Source organism: Schistocerca americana, chromosome X (genome assembly GCF_021461395.2).
Source record: "Schistocerca americana isolate TAMUIC-IGC-003095 chromosome X, iqSchAmer2.1, whole genome shotgun sequence".
NCBI lineage: Eukaryota > Metazoa > Arthropoda > Insecta > Orthoptera > Acrididae > Schistocerca > Schistocerca americana.
In genome coordinates, this window is record NC_060130.1 from 458084699 (window position 1) to 458102007 (window position 17309).

Consider the following 17309-nt stretch of genomic DNA (forward strand, 5'->3'; position numbering starts at 1 on the left):
AGAGCAGCAAAGTGTCGATCATCTTCTGGCTAATATGCGAAGGAAGACTCGAGCATTTTACAATGCACGGGATCAAGCAAAACAGTATCAAATGATACCCAGCAACAAATTTTGATATCATGTATGCACGCAGATATACAATATTGAATCGACTGCCTTAACTGTGGTTATTGTTTCTTTTTAACTCACAGTAAAGCTATTTTTAAATATCATAGGACTCATGCAGTAATTCCCTGCTCATCCTAATTCTAAGCTCACTCACGATCCCTGATATATAGTGGTGTACACATTTTTGAGCGTTATTTAAATAACTTGTTCCTCTCCTCATTTACTATGGTGACGTATTCAGTGCAGATATTTAAACTATTTCCTGTGTTTTGTATGTTGGCTACTTGGTAAATAACAATTTATTTTTCCACGAGTTATTTGTTTTGGAATGGTCATAGCTTCGTTATGAAAGAAAATGCACTATCTTTTTCTCGCAGTTCTTTAGAATGAATCAACTGTGAAGCGTTGCAGAGGCGTACCTGAGGTTCATTATCTTCCTGTACTGCAGGGCATGCATGACAGCCACATAGCGATCCAGGGCGATGGCTCCCAAACTGTACGCTGAGGTCATGTGGGCGCTGCTCACGAGGAAGAAGCGCAGCACGCAGCTGAACCTCCGGGAGCCGAGCACGTCCTGCGCCCAGCAGAAGTAGCGGAAGACGAGGAAGTAGCCGGTTGCGACGCCGACGTACGTGTCGGCCAGCGCGAGGTTGGCAGCGAAGCGCGCCGAAGCGGCCGTCCCGTGGACCGGGTAGTGGCGCCGGTAGCGGCACACGGACGCCACAATGAACGAGTTTCCCAACACCATCAGAGCCAGCACCGTGTAGTCGATGGCTGCCTGGCCCGCCAACAGGGGTACGCCACCCACCCCATCGCTGACGCCACGGTCCAGGCAAGACGACATCACCAGCTGTAGGCCGACAGCACGAAGTGACAACAAGTTCACATTCATGTTTTTAATGTTTATACCCGGGCTCGGTGAGGACATGATTACCACCCTAATTCACTAGTTGTAGCATAATGTGGCCATTTTAAGGAAGGAATGTCGTGTCTTTAAAAGTGAGCAAATATCATTGTCAAATAGTACTACACAGAAGTTAGAAAAAGAAGCCTTTCATAGTACTGAAACACCAGTACATCGTAGTCAACATGTCTATAAAATTGGGTGGGTATCCGAAACGAATTGTCTATACAGAGCGTATCAAAATGAATACACTGGTTTTAAGGCTCTGTAGCATATATTGCATCCAACTTACAATTACAAATAGCCCATGAAATGAAAGAGCAACTCAGTTTATCTTACAGGAGTTCAATGTGAGCATCACTCGTCATACATCGAGTCGATAGGTGAGTTCTCCAAAAACCTTTATGTGTGTGTCTGGAGTAATTGTTGTAACAATGCTCTTTCTGAAGTCGGTTTGATCACCAGTTAGCAGAGGCACATACACATTATCCTTTATGAATACCCAAAGGTAAAACTCGAATGGCGTCGGAGCGTGTGTGAACTGCCATACAAAACAGGTTCTGTCATCCGGCTCCTTGCAGTTATTCCAGCTGTCGGGTACGACGTTATTTAACCAATCGCATACTGAGTTATGCCCATGAGGCAGCGCACCATCTTGCTCTCACATCAAGTTTGTGGTTCATTTTCTTCCAGTTCAGTCGAGTACGTGATGCAAAAGCGAGCAGATCGATGCGAGCGAGCAGCCGAAGCAGCAGCCTGGGTGGGCATCGCAGGAGCCTGCCGATTGCCGTCCGGCGGTGCTTGCGCCGCCACCCTGGCGCCACCCTGCTTACTACGACACAGGCTACGGCGGACGGGAAACAGCTTATGCCGACATCGGCTTCAGAAACGGTACACTGTGGCAGCACCACGGATGACAACAACGGTGGACCCATGCCCCGGTCACGGCCGGTCAGCCACTGTCCTCGACAACGTTCGCGTTCTGGCATTAGAAACACCTCCACGATCGGGATTGTTGCTCTGGGAAATGGGACCCCATCGGTTCGCAAGCTGAAGACACAAGCTAGTCGATTACTAAAGATGACAGGAAATGAACGAGCAACAAACCAGGAACCGCGCCGCCAGGCACGCTCAGTTATATCAAACAATGACACGAATACAGAATCGGACGAGGACCTACACACATGAGCCCGCCTCCGACTCCGACATCGACCACCACTCGCGACTGACGTCGATGCTGACCGAGATTTCCAATTTGTACGGTGGAATGAGACTGGACGCAAGAGGAATAACTCACAAATCATAGACATCAGCAAACTTCAGTTACCTATCCGACATCCAATACATTCGTCCCTCTCCAGACTGGCGAAACACATGGACATCACAGCACAACTGACGACTACGGGAGCAACTACTCAACCTACTCCGGGACCATCTGCGAAAGCTCCGATGCCAATGACCAAAATTCCACCAATCACAATTCAGTACACAGGACGGTAACTCTCTCTAAACGCAGAACTGAAGAAACACGTCCATGGACCAATCAATGCCGTCTACAAAGATGACACCAACAAATATCATTTGGAATCGATCACAGACTAGAGACTGTGTCTTCGCTTCTTTCTGAATGCAAAAATTCTGTTCTTTACGGATCAACCACCAGCTGATAAGTCACTGAAAGTTGAGGTTAAGTACATGCCAGCGGAGATCACTGCAGAAGCAGTTGAAAATGAACTTCGATCCCTAGGATTTTCACACTCGTCGATTCATCAGCTCAAATCTACCGATGAACAGACCAATAAACTTGTGTCTCAATTAATCTACTGTGTTAAGCTCCCTGCAGGTTCAACCCGTTAGTCTATCTAAGATGTGCGACACATTCTGGGTACTAAGATAAAATTGAGAGTTATCGGCCAAAGGAAAGATCCCCACAGTTCAAACGCTGTCAGCGGTTCTTGCACATGGCATACTCCTGCTCTCTATCACTCCGCTGCGTCAAGTGTATTGTAAATGACCCATCCATGGAATGCACCACGACTGCCACTCAGAAACCGAAGTGTGTCAGCTGCCAAGGTGAGCATCCTATTACATGGGGGGGGGGGGGGGGGGGGGGGAGACTCCTAGATTTCAGTAGGCACTGAAAATCTACACGACACAGCGCCAAGTAGCATCAGTTTGCCAGCAGTAACAAGCCTCAAACCCACCAGCACCACCGATGCACACCCCAAAACAGTTCCTGTCACTGCAAACAAAGGCGGTGCCATTGACTTCCACAGGAAGTCCACCTAACCGCTGGAACTCACAACCGCCAACGGCAGCGGCTTCAGTCCAACCTACTTTTACCTTTTGTGAACTGTCTCAGATGTTGTCCAGCATCTCTGAATTTATGTCCACAGTCCCCATTTCCATCGGATCCTCTTATGTGGAGATCTAAATGCGAAGCGCTACAGGTGGAAGTCTGACTGCTGCAACCCAAGGGGAGAACATTTCCATCTCCTTGAAAAACACCTGGGCAATTACCGTCGGCCCTGATGATCCGACGCACGTTCAGCACAACAGGACCCATTGCTCTGATGATCTCGATGTGGCGATGCTAAAGAATCTCCTTCTCGAACTCCAACTCACCACCATAGTGGACCTCATCTCAATCCACAACCCAGTCATTGGTACAACATGGACCACATGCTGCTGCCCACAACTATGGTCACATACTGCGATCAGTACACTACATGGCTCAACAACACTGTCAACCCAACAGTGGACGTTTCCAGCACTGAGAGAATTGATGAGGCCGTCTCAGATTTAACAGTGAAAATCAAACGATCATTCCGACAAGAGTCAATTCACGCCACACACCGAACTCGGCACTATAAGGCTTTTTATCCCTTACTGCAAGACCTCAATACGCTCAAGAACAGGGTACAACACCGATGGAAACAGTTCTGCAACGCTGTGCTAATTCACAGCTGCCAATCTCTACACACATGACGTGACATCCGTTTTTCAAACACTTATGCTTGTCCTCTGCGGTGGTTTATGCATGTGAAACATTGTGTCGTGATAATGGAGATCGGCTGTAGGAAGTACTGAAATATTGTATGAATGAGCACTTCTGGCCATGTCCGAAAGAAGACACCACACGGAATCCGCAGCTGTACTACGCATTATACAAACTGAAAGTGGAGGGAGGAGAAAGGAAAGGAAAGCTTCTGATGACATCAGCAGCAGAGGGACTTAATGTGGAATCGCCGGCGACAAGTGAAAATGTGTGCCGGTCAGTGTGGCCGAGCGGTTCTAGGCGCTTCAGTCCGGAACCGCGCGACCGCTACGGTCGCAGGTTCGAATCCTGCCTCGGGCATGGGTGTGTGTGATGTCCTTAGGTTAGTTAGGTTTAAGTAGTTCTAAGTTCTTGGGGACTGATGGCCTCAGAGGTTAAGTCCCATAGTGCTCAGAGCCATTTGAACCATTTTTTTTTTGAAAATGTGTACCGGACCGAGGCTTGCACCTGGGATCTCCTGCCTACTAGGCAGTTGTGTTAACCACTGCGCCATTCGGATACAGAGTTCATCGCAAATGCTCGGATTGTCTTGGCACGCTCCCCGGCCGACCTGCATTCCCCTCTAGCACTACCTATCAGCAATCCTCGTTCGTGTCCTCCATGCTCGCTACTTTTATTCCGCAGCTCGTGGTCTAGTGGGCAGCGTTGCTGCCTCTGTATCACGGGGTCCCGAGTTCGATTCCCGGCCGGGTTGGGGATTTTCTCTGCCCGGAAACTGAGTGTTTGTGTTGTCCTCATAATTTCATCATCATCATTCGTGAAAGTGGAAAGACTGGACTGCGTAAAAATTGGAACCTCGTACGGGCGCTGATGACCGTGCAGTTGAACGCCCCACAAACAAAACTTCATCAACATCATCGCTAGTTTCAGATTCCCGCTGGAGGTCGAATGATATTGTACGTCCGCGCCGAAGGTTGTGGATGTCCGAAAGAACAGACACCACACATTCATAAAACTGATTCGCGTGAATAAGCAATGAATTCACAGTCTTCAGTGAGGATGCACAATATGTTTTGACCTCCGGCGGAAATGTAAAATTAGCGAGCATGGAGGTCACGGACGGGGCCTGCAAATGGGTGGCGCTAGGTGGAAGTGTGGGTCGGCAGGGGAGCGTGACGACACAGTCCGAGCATTTGCGGTAAACACTGTGTCCTGATGTTGCAGTGTTTAACGCAACTGTCTAGTAAGCAGTAGATCCCAGTTTCGAGTCCCGGGCTGGCGCACATTTTCACTCGTCACCGCCAATTCTGCGTAATGTATCGGTGCAGGTGATATAATCATATCTTCTCCTTTGTCTTCCCCCCCCCCCCTCCACCACCAATTTACATACTACGATATTGTGTGACCTATGCGTCTTCCACCGATTATAATCTCACTTTCGTATCGGTTAACTCTAGACGTGATGCCATGTTCAGTGCTCACCTTTCCGTAACAAACTGCTCAGATATATTGTCTACAGCCCACATTACAACGCCACTAGCAGCAGCATTAGGGTGTCACACACGACCATCTTGAGCACCAACGGAATAATACGCATCGATGGCAGAGATTGTTGACATATAAGTTTATTGGGACAGCCATGAGCCGTGGTAGCTACATCCACATGACATTCGCCCAAGCAGGTCATGCGCCTGAGAAGCAATGAAGATGGCAATATAAGTGGAAGTGGGTTCTCTTGTCGCAGCTATTTCATGCTGATCATCATCAACTACGCTAGGCCACAGTCTTCTCACCACCACTGTCTCTGAATTATGGGTACGACGTCGCCCCACTTCGCTGGACTGAGCTGTTGTTATCATCTCACTCTGCTGTTCTGCCACAGGAATTTGCCTCTGTCAGCTGTGTTTGACTACTGTTGATGCTCTTGGAAACATGTCCTCTGGATTCATATAAAAGTGACCTACGTTGAGTGGAGCGATCTGAATTTGATCACATTATTATCAAATGCAACTGATTGCACACTCTGACAGACGCTGAACATATGGAACTTCAAGTACCTGTTTCTTCTGCCTCGTATATCTACTTGTGGACTGTTCTCTTCGGATGCAAGAATTCGGCGGGTAAAGTTTTGATAATATCTGATGGCCAGTGTATACTGTAAATATAAATGTATTTATTTATTCCTGTAGGTTACATTAGGGACAATCGTTCCTGTGACCTTTGGCCATTCAGTCAAATAGACGTAAGTGAACAGGCATACACATGCTCACTTGCGTTCATTAAATTCAGTGATCGTAGAATCACGTATTTCGTTCGTCACAAAATCATATGGACAACTGGCGACCAGTATACGGTCATACGGAGAATGTTCACAGTGATACGATTGTTTAAGGAAATGTGTACTAGGCTTCACTAGACGATGAATCGTCAGCAGATTCGAAAGGAACATAGGGTGTGCCCACAGGCAGTGTAGTTAGATCGGTAACGTTCTCATCAAAGATTGTCGTATTATCGTGTGTGACGAGAGTACTGGAAGGCGTTAGACACAGAGCTACATTGCCGGTTTGATAACCTGAATACGATCACACAGAGTACCTTCACAAATATTAGATAGTTTCAAGAACCCAGTAGGTTGCTCTAGGGCTGAGCTCTCAACAGAAACGAAAGGAAAAACTGGCGTTGAAAAGTCAGCGTAATAGGACCGCTAATTTTCTCAAGACACACCTTCCGTGCAAAAAGATACAAGACCGGTTTTATTCTGATTTATGACGACGCCAGCGTAGCAACTACGGTGGCAGCTTGAACTAAAACCGTAAACAACAGACATGCGTTTGACCTATCAGTTCCGAGCAGGCAGCCTTAGGCATGGACGTGCGGCCATAGTGTGTAAACGTTGTTGATTAACACATCACAAGGGTGCGACAAAGTGAACACCTCTACATCAAGTATTCCAGATATTCTCCAGAACGTTTTGAAGAAGAGAAAAATTTATGGAAAATCTGTCCACACACCTTGACTCCCGAACAGGAACAACGACGCGTGGACGAATGCCGCGGCTTGACTACAGTGAAAAACGCCGAAAATTCTTTCCTGAAAAAAACATTGTCACTGGTGAGAAGACTTCGCGTTGCCAATACGAAACTATCACAAAACTGTAACGTGTGGAGTGGATCTCTCACAGTTCTCAAGGACAGGAGAAGGTGGGAATGTGAGGCGCAAGTTGAATTCTCCAAGACAGAAGAAGGTGCGAATGTGAGGCACTAGTTGAACAACATCCCAAAAATTGACTTTCCTGACATTTTAATATTGTTTTGAAGACGTTCAGTATGAACTCAAGTGGGGGCAGGGGCCGGGGGGGGGGGGAGGAGACTTGTAGAACACTTGAAGTTTTAAAACCACAGTCTAGACAGTTCTCTACTTTTTATTAATCCAGTTCCGATATATTGAGACTGTAGATAAGCAGTTATCGTGTATGGGCAACAGTATTTCCAGAATGTTCACTGATGTTGGTGTTGTCTGCAGGAATATATCATAAATCGGTCAGTGTTGGGAAGCAAATGAAGAACGACCAACAGTGTATATTTATTAGGTTGGTGCATATGTTTATAGAGGTTTTGTTTTGCATGTTGTTATCCCGGTTGCTGTGGTTTCATTTATCGATTGTCATTTTTTATTTGTAGTTCACTGTTGCTATTTGAGTTAACAACTTGTCATTTTGGGACTTGGAGATAGTGAGGAGAGCTGTGGGCCACTCGACAGAGCACGACAAGAAATTGGTTTTCTCGTTTTAAGGAGAATCGTTTTGACATTAGTGACTCTCCACGTTCTGGAAGAACTTCGGGATTTGATGAAGATCGTTTGAACGCTTTAATCCACAATGGTCGACAACAGTGTACTCCAGAACTGGCAGATGTCATTACTTGTGATCATTCCATCATTATACGACATTTGCATGCAATGGGAAAGGTTCAAAAATCGGGTGCATGTAGAGCGCACGTTTTGAGTCAAAATCTGTGGGTGGCCATATCTGCATCTCTGCTTGCGCGTCATCAATTGCCTCGTGAACAGCGCCGACCATTCCTATCCTGTACCGTTACTGGTGGCGATAAATGGTGTCTTTATGCTAACACAGGGGAGAGAAAGGAATGGGTGAGCGCAGACAGAGCAGCAGTTCCCCGTACAAAGACTTGCGCGCATCCACAAAGATGAGTCTTCTGGAACAGCCACCATGTGCTGTACTATGAACTGCTTCCTGTGGTGTAACCACCATTGCTGACATTGGAGGCCTACAACAGAGACGTATTGCACTTGCAACGCGACAACAGCAACAACCAGGAAGACTGTGTGAAATGATGCTGCTCATTCCGCACCCACTTTATTCACCTGATCTAGCCCTTCAGATATTCACCGTTTCCACTATCTGTCGAACAGCCTTCCAGGAACTTGCTTTTCGGCTGAACATGAGCTCTGAACATGGCTCGACGAGTTCTTCACCTCGAAACCACTTGATTTCTACAGTCGCGGAATGGAAAAGTTACCCCAGCATTGACAGAATGTTGTAAATAGTGAAGGAGAATGTAATATTGATGACTAAATTCTCTCTTATATGTATGAGATGTGTTTGTTAAGGGAATGGAAAAACGCTACGAACTTATGCATCAACCTAATATTTTCTTCTCAGTATGACAGCTCTTTCTAAATGTCTTCAACGCTACGTTAAACCCTAATTTGCCTTCCTTTCTTCCATCTTCAAATGTGTACAAACGCAGAATTATGCCAAAATAAAACACTAAAAGCTTACATCTGAAGTCTGGCGGGAATACAAATGGATGACTTATATTTTTTGGGTCGGGAAGTGCATTGCAACAGTTAATGAGACAGCAGCAAGACGCTAGTGCCACCTCATTATGTTTTAACTTTCCGTCTACAACCAAGTCATAAGAGACGTAACTTAACCAGAGATTTCACAGGGATGTGTTACGATATCGGCCGTGTCTATCTCAAAGGAACATTCACAGCATTTGTTTTAAATAACTTAGAGATCAGCCTAAATCTGGGTGGCAGGACGGGAATAGCATGGTTGCTCTTCCTGAAGGCTTGTTATCCACTACACCAGCTCAGTGTTCTGGGACACTGCCCCACTGTTTGTAATCCTTGTCAGGCTGCCCAGGCAGTAAACGTATAAGGGTTGGCCAAAAATATAGAAACACGAAACACACAGCACAGTATCATACTTAACACATTGTAGGGAACCCTTTGGCATTCAAAACAGGTTCCAGGGGTCCCGGAGGGGATCACTATATGTCCTGAATCGTTTTCAAGGGAATCTTATACCATTCTGCATGCAAAGTAGTGGAAACTTCACATAACGATGAAGCTGATGCTAGTCACGCACTTCTCTCCTAAGTACACCACAAAGTCTCAGTACCAGTGAGATCTGGTGATTGTAGCGGACAGGGAAGATGCGACAATAGATCCTTGTGCTGAGAAAACCAATCCTGAACGATGCACGCTGTGTGAACAGAAGCACTGATGTCGACGAGCACCAGCAATTTACCCACGACCGGACTTACTTAGCTGCGACATAATGTACTCAAACGACACAGAACACTGTTCTGATCACGAGTGACAGTTACAAGGTATTAAGAGCATTACACAAGTGCGTTTAGTGGTCAAATACAACAGCTCAACGTGCAGGTTGGCTGTCATCTTAATTTAGGTTCAGGCATGCGTTTCTCGCGGTGTTTCCATGATTTCGTCCAACCACTGCAGAAAAACATTGATAGTCACACGATCAAGGCGTTGAAATGGTGATCTATGGAAAAATATACATTTTTTTCTCGAAATTCCGTTTGGTAAATTTAAAGAACAGGTGTTCGAGACAGGATGAGCAACTATTCTCTGAAGGGATCATGGGAACAAAATAAGATATACTAGAACGCATACAAAAGCATACAGTCATTATTTCCTTACCTTATACGTAGTTACAGTTGGTCCACTACCCTACACTGCACTACATTCTGCACTGTACAGTAATTTGTTACGTTGGACAGAAGGTTGTTTAAAGTCTGTGCGATTTCTTTCTCTTTGGCGCTCTCTCCTGCCAGTGACTCTTAAGATGTCCGTACTGATGCAATCTAGCGGCCTTCTATCCTCTCCCGGGCTACAAATAAAGAATGGTGTCGCTCTAATTCTTTTTTCAACCATTTGCCCTAACTACGACTATTTCTTTTTAGGGTCTGAACCCACTGTACTGCCACACTGCTGTTGTGCAAAAATCATCATCTCTTTTGGTGAGCAGCTTATGTTGACAACCAACTGTCGAACATGCAGTATCAATAATTTTTGTTGCTACATGCCTAGTAAGAAAATGACCAAGGTACGAAAACATTATATTCATTCATTTCCAATGATTCTTGGACAAAGAGTGACTCTTGTTTATCACGCATGACGTAAAAGAGTTAATTTTTTGAAGCGGTTTCCAAAACATATCCTCTGTTTTTATCTGATCCAATAATATTTTAATTGCACCAGTGGCAAATAAAACAAATTTTACTTGAAGTTTCTGCGAAGTTGCATGCACTTTAACTCCTTAACTACTATATGAATACCCTGCTTGTTACAGTTTCCTGCTTCAGTCATGCATACACAACGTAATGAAGTTAAAACACTATAGCAACGCAACGAATGTAAAACATTTCATACATGAGAATAGTGTTCTTAATCTGAACAATTACGATATAGATGTGGATTACACACGCTTGTCTTTCATCATTAAAGAGATATGCCACTGACACTATCATTAACAGACCAGATAAACTAAAGAAAAGTTAATGAAAACAGTTCAATTCATAACCGTAAGAAACCAAAATGAGATTTTCACTCTGCATCGTAGTGTGCGCTGATATGAAGCTTCCTGGCAGATTAAAACTGTGTGCCGGACCGAGACTCGAACTCGGGACCTTTGCCCTTCGCGGGCAAGTGCTCTACCAACTGAGCATGGGTAGCTCAGTTGACAGAGCACTTGCCCGCGAAAGGCAAAGGTCCCGAGTTCGAGTCTCGGTCCGGCACACAGTTTTAATCTGCCAGGAAGTTTCGTAAGAAACCAAACTTACTGTGCAAATGAACATTACCTGTACACGATTTATCACAATCCAATCAAAACACATGAACACTAATACGTAAAAGTTTGTTTATATGTATGTTTCGTATTTGTGTGTGTGTGTGTGTGTGTGTGTGTGTGTGTGTGTGTATGCGTGTGTGTGTAAGTGTATGCGTATTTGTGTGTTTAGGCGTTCACGTTCGTGCGTGCGGAAGCGGTGAACATGACACCGTCAAATATGCACACTAAAATGATTACGTATTTTTGTTTCAAAAATGTCTCAAAACATATCTCAAATTACACATAATGCTTTGGGTTGCACGTACATAATTTTTTTTTCAATTTCTTTTCATTTTATTCGTCTAGACCTGCAAGAGCTTAGCACTTAATCTGTAATTAATGGAGAATATCATCGGCATCAGTCTATATTGAGAAGCATGAGTGTGAATAGACGCTTAATGTAAAGAGAATATGAGAAGGCTCCAATGAAAATGCAAAAACGTAATTGCATTTATTATACGTGACGTATCTGTAAGTCCAGGAATCGTAAGATGTTAACTACATTCGTTTCAGTCAACCGAAATCTGTTTCTTCATTTCGTGCTTCCCTTCGTTCTCCACTGCATCATAAAAGATTTCTGCTCAGATCTTGCTGATTTTGAAAAGACTACAGTACCAACACTTGACGGAGTAAAGTGGATCACACAGGAACCTATCTGCCCGCCAAGACGACACAGTCGTGTGACCTCATCATCATATTTCGTGCTGTTGAGCGGACGTATCACCAGTGAATACGGCAATAACAGAGATCTTTAGCGAAATGTGGCAGGGAAGATCAACGCGCTGACACTAATAAACGAAAAGTCAAAGAAATGCACTTCATTTTTCTAACGGCGAAAATAACACTGAACGTAAAATATAGTATCTAATTAAAAAATGTTAAGTGTCTTGCTTGTATTTCAAGTTCTGCGTATGCGAACTGCACTGCGGATTCACGTTGGACGCGGTGTGGTTTTGCAGAAGACGGAGGTTTCGCAAAATCTCATTCCAAATCTCTAACGTCCTCCTGTTGAATATACACTCAGGTAATTCGAAACAACAGGCTTTCATGTTAGCATCTCTTCCCCGAATCCCATACATAATTTAATGCGTCTCCTTCATTTTAAATACAATATTTTGTGACACGCTACAGTTATTGATAGTCCGCCTTCGTAGCGGAGTGGTTAGCGCGAATGATGCTCATGCGGAAAACCCGGGTTCATTTCCTTCGTGCGAGGACTGGAGATGCCATCTGAGGAGCTACTTGAATGAGAAGTAGCTGCTCCAATGTCTGGGAACTTGACAACGGTCAGAGAGCGGTGTAGCTATGTCCGTAACAAAGCATCCGAATGACATCATACGCCATAGGATGGTGATCGATCTGCGTTGCCAAGTCCAACATCTATACTCTGCAAACAACCTTACGGTGTGTGGTGGAGGGTACTTTATTTACCAGTATCACTCCCCCATTTTCCTGTTCCAGTCGGGTATGATTCGCGGGGAAACCGATTGCAGGTAAGCCTACGTGTGGGCTTTAATCGCTCATAATTTTATCTTCGTGGTCTTATAGCAAGGTATACGAATCTCAGTATCGTACGTGCTTCATTCACATTTAGTTTTATATAATCTTTCCACTTCAAATCGGTCCGTACAACTCTTTAAGATATTTTGTCAAAATAACTGCTTTCAGTGATGTTTCTGCTATTTTGTAACCATACATTAAAGGTTTTTTCCGTTTATATATTTGCAGTACTTCATATTTGTTAATGTTGAGGGTCAATTGCCACTCCCTGTATTACGCATCGATCCTCTGTAGGTATACTTGCATTTCACTATAGTTTTCTAGCATCGAGGCATCTCTGTACACAATAGAATCATCCGGCAAAAACCTCATGGAACTTCAGACCTTACCTACTAGGTCATTATACACAGGGTGTCCCAGAAATGTTGTGACAAGCTTCGAGGATTTGTAGAGGGTGTCTTGAGGAACAAATCAAGGATAGGAAGCCGTGTCCAAAAGTGTTATCCGACGACGCCATATGGCGTCGAAGTTATAGACGCTGGCACGTAATACTAGGCCAAACCCTCTGACAGCCAACATAATTCTGTACGCTGACGGACCGTAGGCAGAACGTGGGCAGTGTTTCTCGTTATTCATTGATAGTGACTGATTGCCTTGATCACCAGTGGGAAAGCTAGCCGTTGTCTAGAAAGGCCTTGTCTCCTATGAACTCGACGCTCTGTTGCGTCATGTGACCTAGGTAATTGACCTAGTGATGGCATCATCCACATTGGTGACGTCATCGCTGTCATCAGTGACATCATCATCCGTACCTGTTTGTAGCTAGGACACTTTCCCCATCCCCTTCCCCTCCTTATCTCCAGCAACTTACAGTACAGTATTAAAAATCGAAGATAGAGAAAACAACACATTTGAGTTAATGAAGAATTTAAAATACTCTTCCCCTTTTTACATGGAAACAGAAACTAATTGTGTGCTTTATACTCCCTCCTCTTTACAGCCAATCAGATCGTAGTACTAATAAGTCAAATTACGTTATTTTTGATGTACTCACCAAGTTATGTCCCCTCCCCCCTCTTGTCTCAGCCAAATGATAGCGTGTTATTTAATATCGAACATGGTGGAAACAGCAAAATTGTGATAATAGAAATCCCTCTCTTCTTCGTATGTAAAAAGACAAACTGAGTGCTTTATACACCCCCGACGTCCACTTTCTCACCATCAGAGTGTAGAATTTAAATGATGTTCCTGGTATATAGTAACATATTACGTAACCACCAATTGAAAGTTAAAGATATTCATTACTTCCTTGAATCTCAAGTATCTTCATTATTTCTGGTACAAAAATTGTGTGTAAGATAGTTACATTATTTGTGTACCGACCAACTGTGTGCAGTATTTTTTGCAGTTCCCCTCCTCTTTCCAAAGCAGTTCTACACAATGCAAGTTGATGGAAATAGGCCAATTGTGTGTTTTGTACCGCTTTCCCTCCCCAGTAAACTATAAGCACTATATGCATAATGGTAAATGCTGGACGCTAAACGGTAAATGGCAGACGTTATATGCTAAATTCTGAAACGGTAAACACTAATGCTAAACGCTAAAGGGTAGACGATAAGTGCCTGATGGCAAACGCTAAATAGTAAACGAGTAAAAAGTAAATGCTAAACGGTAGAAGCTAAACGCTTAACGCAAACAATAAATGTAAAATGGTAGACGCTGAATGCTAAACCATTAGTGTCAGGTGCTTCACGTAACGGTAAACGGTAAACGCTAAACAACAAATACCAAGCCGTAAACGCTTAGCGCTAAATCGTAAACACTAAACGCCTAACGATAGAAGCTTTATGGTAAACTGTAAACGTCTGATGCCTCACACATAACGAATGTTGATCACTGACCATTACTGATTACTGGTCATCTCTGATCACCGACCATCATTCATCACTGACTGTAATTGATCACTAGCATTGACCATTGACCATCATTCATCACTAACCATCACTGATCATTGAACATCAGTGCAAGTATAATTAAGTATCGCTATGATAATTTATGATGCGTAAAAAAGTCGTCAAGCTAAATTATTTTTGTGAAAGTCAAAAGCGTTTGTGTACGTAAGCATACGTGTGGATAACATTAAAAATGATTCCAAGGTCGAAATATTACGCATCATTTACATAAACACATACCTCTGTATTTCTTACACAAACAATATGGTACAAATCTGCGTTGTCCAGTAATTAGTTCATGTCTCACTCATAACTGTATCAAAATTAACTTATTATTTTAATGTATTACTGAGGAAAGAAAGGCTAACCAAACAATAAAAATAATTTCAAGGGGCACTTTCAAAATTTATACTGTGCAAATATAAGAGTTTAGAGCACATTCTACATTGTCATCTACACTTTATACATCATCAACTATTCCAACAATAATTTCTTGAGATTTGAGTAGATATTAGGAAAAACGTCATTAGACAACCAAGACTTTAGTGCTGTATCTTCATTATTGAACTCGAAACGGCACTTAATAGCATTTGCCAGCAAACTGTGTACGTTACGAATAACATAGCTATCTACCAACTTTTTATAATGGAAGAGAAACCGTGGAATAAATACACTCATACCTACCGTACTCTTCAAGAACATCATAGCGTTCGTAAAAGGTGTAGCACTCTCTCTGAAGCGAATGTGTTATTCGATCACTGACTTCTGTAAGTGCTTGCACATCAACAATGACTTTCTGTGTGACAGCTACCGTAAGTACTATTGCGAATGACACAAGGGTCTTCTTTCAGGGATCTAACATTAAGTATTTCCACTGTGTGGCACTTTTTGAACAGAAACTGACATTTTCATATATACAATCAATCAAGTATCAGTAATTTCAAAATCGACTGTGTCTTCGTTATTCTCTCTTCCACAATATGGTGCAAAAGGCTCTGGGCACCATGTGACTTAACATCTGAGGTCGGCAGTCCCCTAGAACTTAGATCTACTTAAACCTAACTAACCTAAGGACAGGACACACATCCATGCCCAAGGCAGGATAATTTGTGTTTGTCAGTGGGGCAGTAACTACGTTTAAAACGACTGTGCAAAATTCTCTGCTTTCTCCACAACTTGATAATATGTTTGTTGAACCAAGGTGGATCCTTTCCCTCCCCTATATTTTTGTTAGGCACATATTTCTCTAGCATGTGGTGGACAATACGTTTCAATTCCGACCAAAGATGCTCAATATCTTTGTGTCCTGCGGTGAATGCTTGGAGCTGACTATGTCCGGATACTTTTGATCACATAATGTATATCCATTTTGACCTACTTACTGTGATCAAGCGTTGGTCTCCTCGCGTTTTAAGCCATGCTGACTTAGATCCGGATACTTTTCATCACAAAGTGTAATTCCATTTTGACCTACTTACTGTGATCAAGCGTTGGTCTCCTTCTCCAGTTTAAGGCCATCCTGACTTAGGTTTTCCGTGATTTCCTTAAATCGCTTCAGTCAATGATTCCTTTGGAAGAGCACGGCCGACTTCCTTCTCCATCATTCCCTAATCCGACGAGACCGATGACCTTGCTGCTTGATACCCTCGCCCAAATCAACAAACCAACCAACTTCCCACCATTACAAAATAGTCGAGTCCTTGAAGCATTATTATGTGTCCTATCACACAATCACCTTCTTTTTGTCCTGTTGTGTCATTAATTTGGTTATTCCTCAGTTCGAGTTTGTATCTCCTCATTCGCATATTTATTCCGTCTCCTCATCTAACCTTCATTACCCTGCTGTAGCATCTCATTTCAAAAGTGTCTTGTCTGATCTGTTTCATGTAGACGTTTTACATCCGTACAAAGCTATGCTCCCGATCATCCCCTCTAAAATATCTGTCATTTAAATTTATATTCAGTGTTGACAATTTTCTCATCTTCAGAGTTACTTTTCTTGCTATTGCTAGGTGCATTTTAATCGCTCTCCACATCTTCCATCATCAGCTCTTTTGCTCAAAAAATAAAAAACGCATCTACTAGTTCCTCAAATTCTCAGTCTCAAGTTCTAATCTAATTTCCTCAGTATCGTCTGATTTGATTCGACTAAATTAAATTATCCTTCTCTTTACTGTTACTGGTATTCAAATAATATTATCTTTTCAGGACACTGTCGAATGGGTTCGACTAATATTACAAGACTTTAGCCGTCTCCGTTCAAACTGCAGTGTCATCGATGAACCTAAAAGATTTTGTTTATTTTCGCTGAGCTTTAATTATATTTCTAAATTCTAAATTTCCCTTACTGCTTGTGTAGCGTATCGATAGCAGAACAGGAATAGGTGAAAATACTTGTTCACTTACTTCTCTACTGTCATGTCTTTTTCATGACCTTCGACTTTTCTAACTACGATGTGATTGCTGTAAAGTACTAGAAAATCTTTCGCTTCCAATGTTTAGGTCCAGGAGCCTTAAGATTTATAGAGAGTGTATTGCAGTCAACATTGTTAAAATTATATTTAAATATATCAGTAGTGTAACAATAGGTCTTCCTTTCTTTAGGCTAAATCATAGAGTCAGTGTCGCCTTTCGTTTTCCTAGGTTTATCTTGAATACAAACCAAACTTTCGCGATGTTTCTCCA

At 43.2% G+C, this 17309-nt stretch overlaps 1 protein-coding gene across 1 annotated transcript in view; it reads right to left on the minus strand.

Annotated features, from left to right (window-relative positions):
• The window catches only part of LOC124556596 (melanocyte-stimulating hormone receptor-like), a 156924-nt gene that overhangs the window by 22546 nt on the left and 117069 nt on the right, over nucleotides 1-17309 (minus strand). The window contains exon 2 of the mRNA XM_047130562.1: nucleotides 528-958. Coding sequence (XP_046986518.1) covers nucleotides 528-952 — 425 coding nt within the window. The 5' untranslated portion in view covers nucleotides 953-958. The remainder of the gene's footprint in view (nucleotides 1-527; nucleotides 959-17309) is intronic.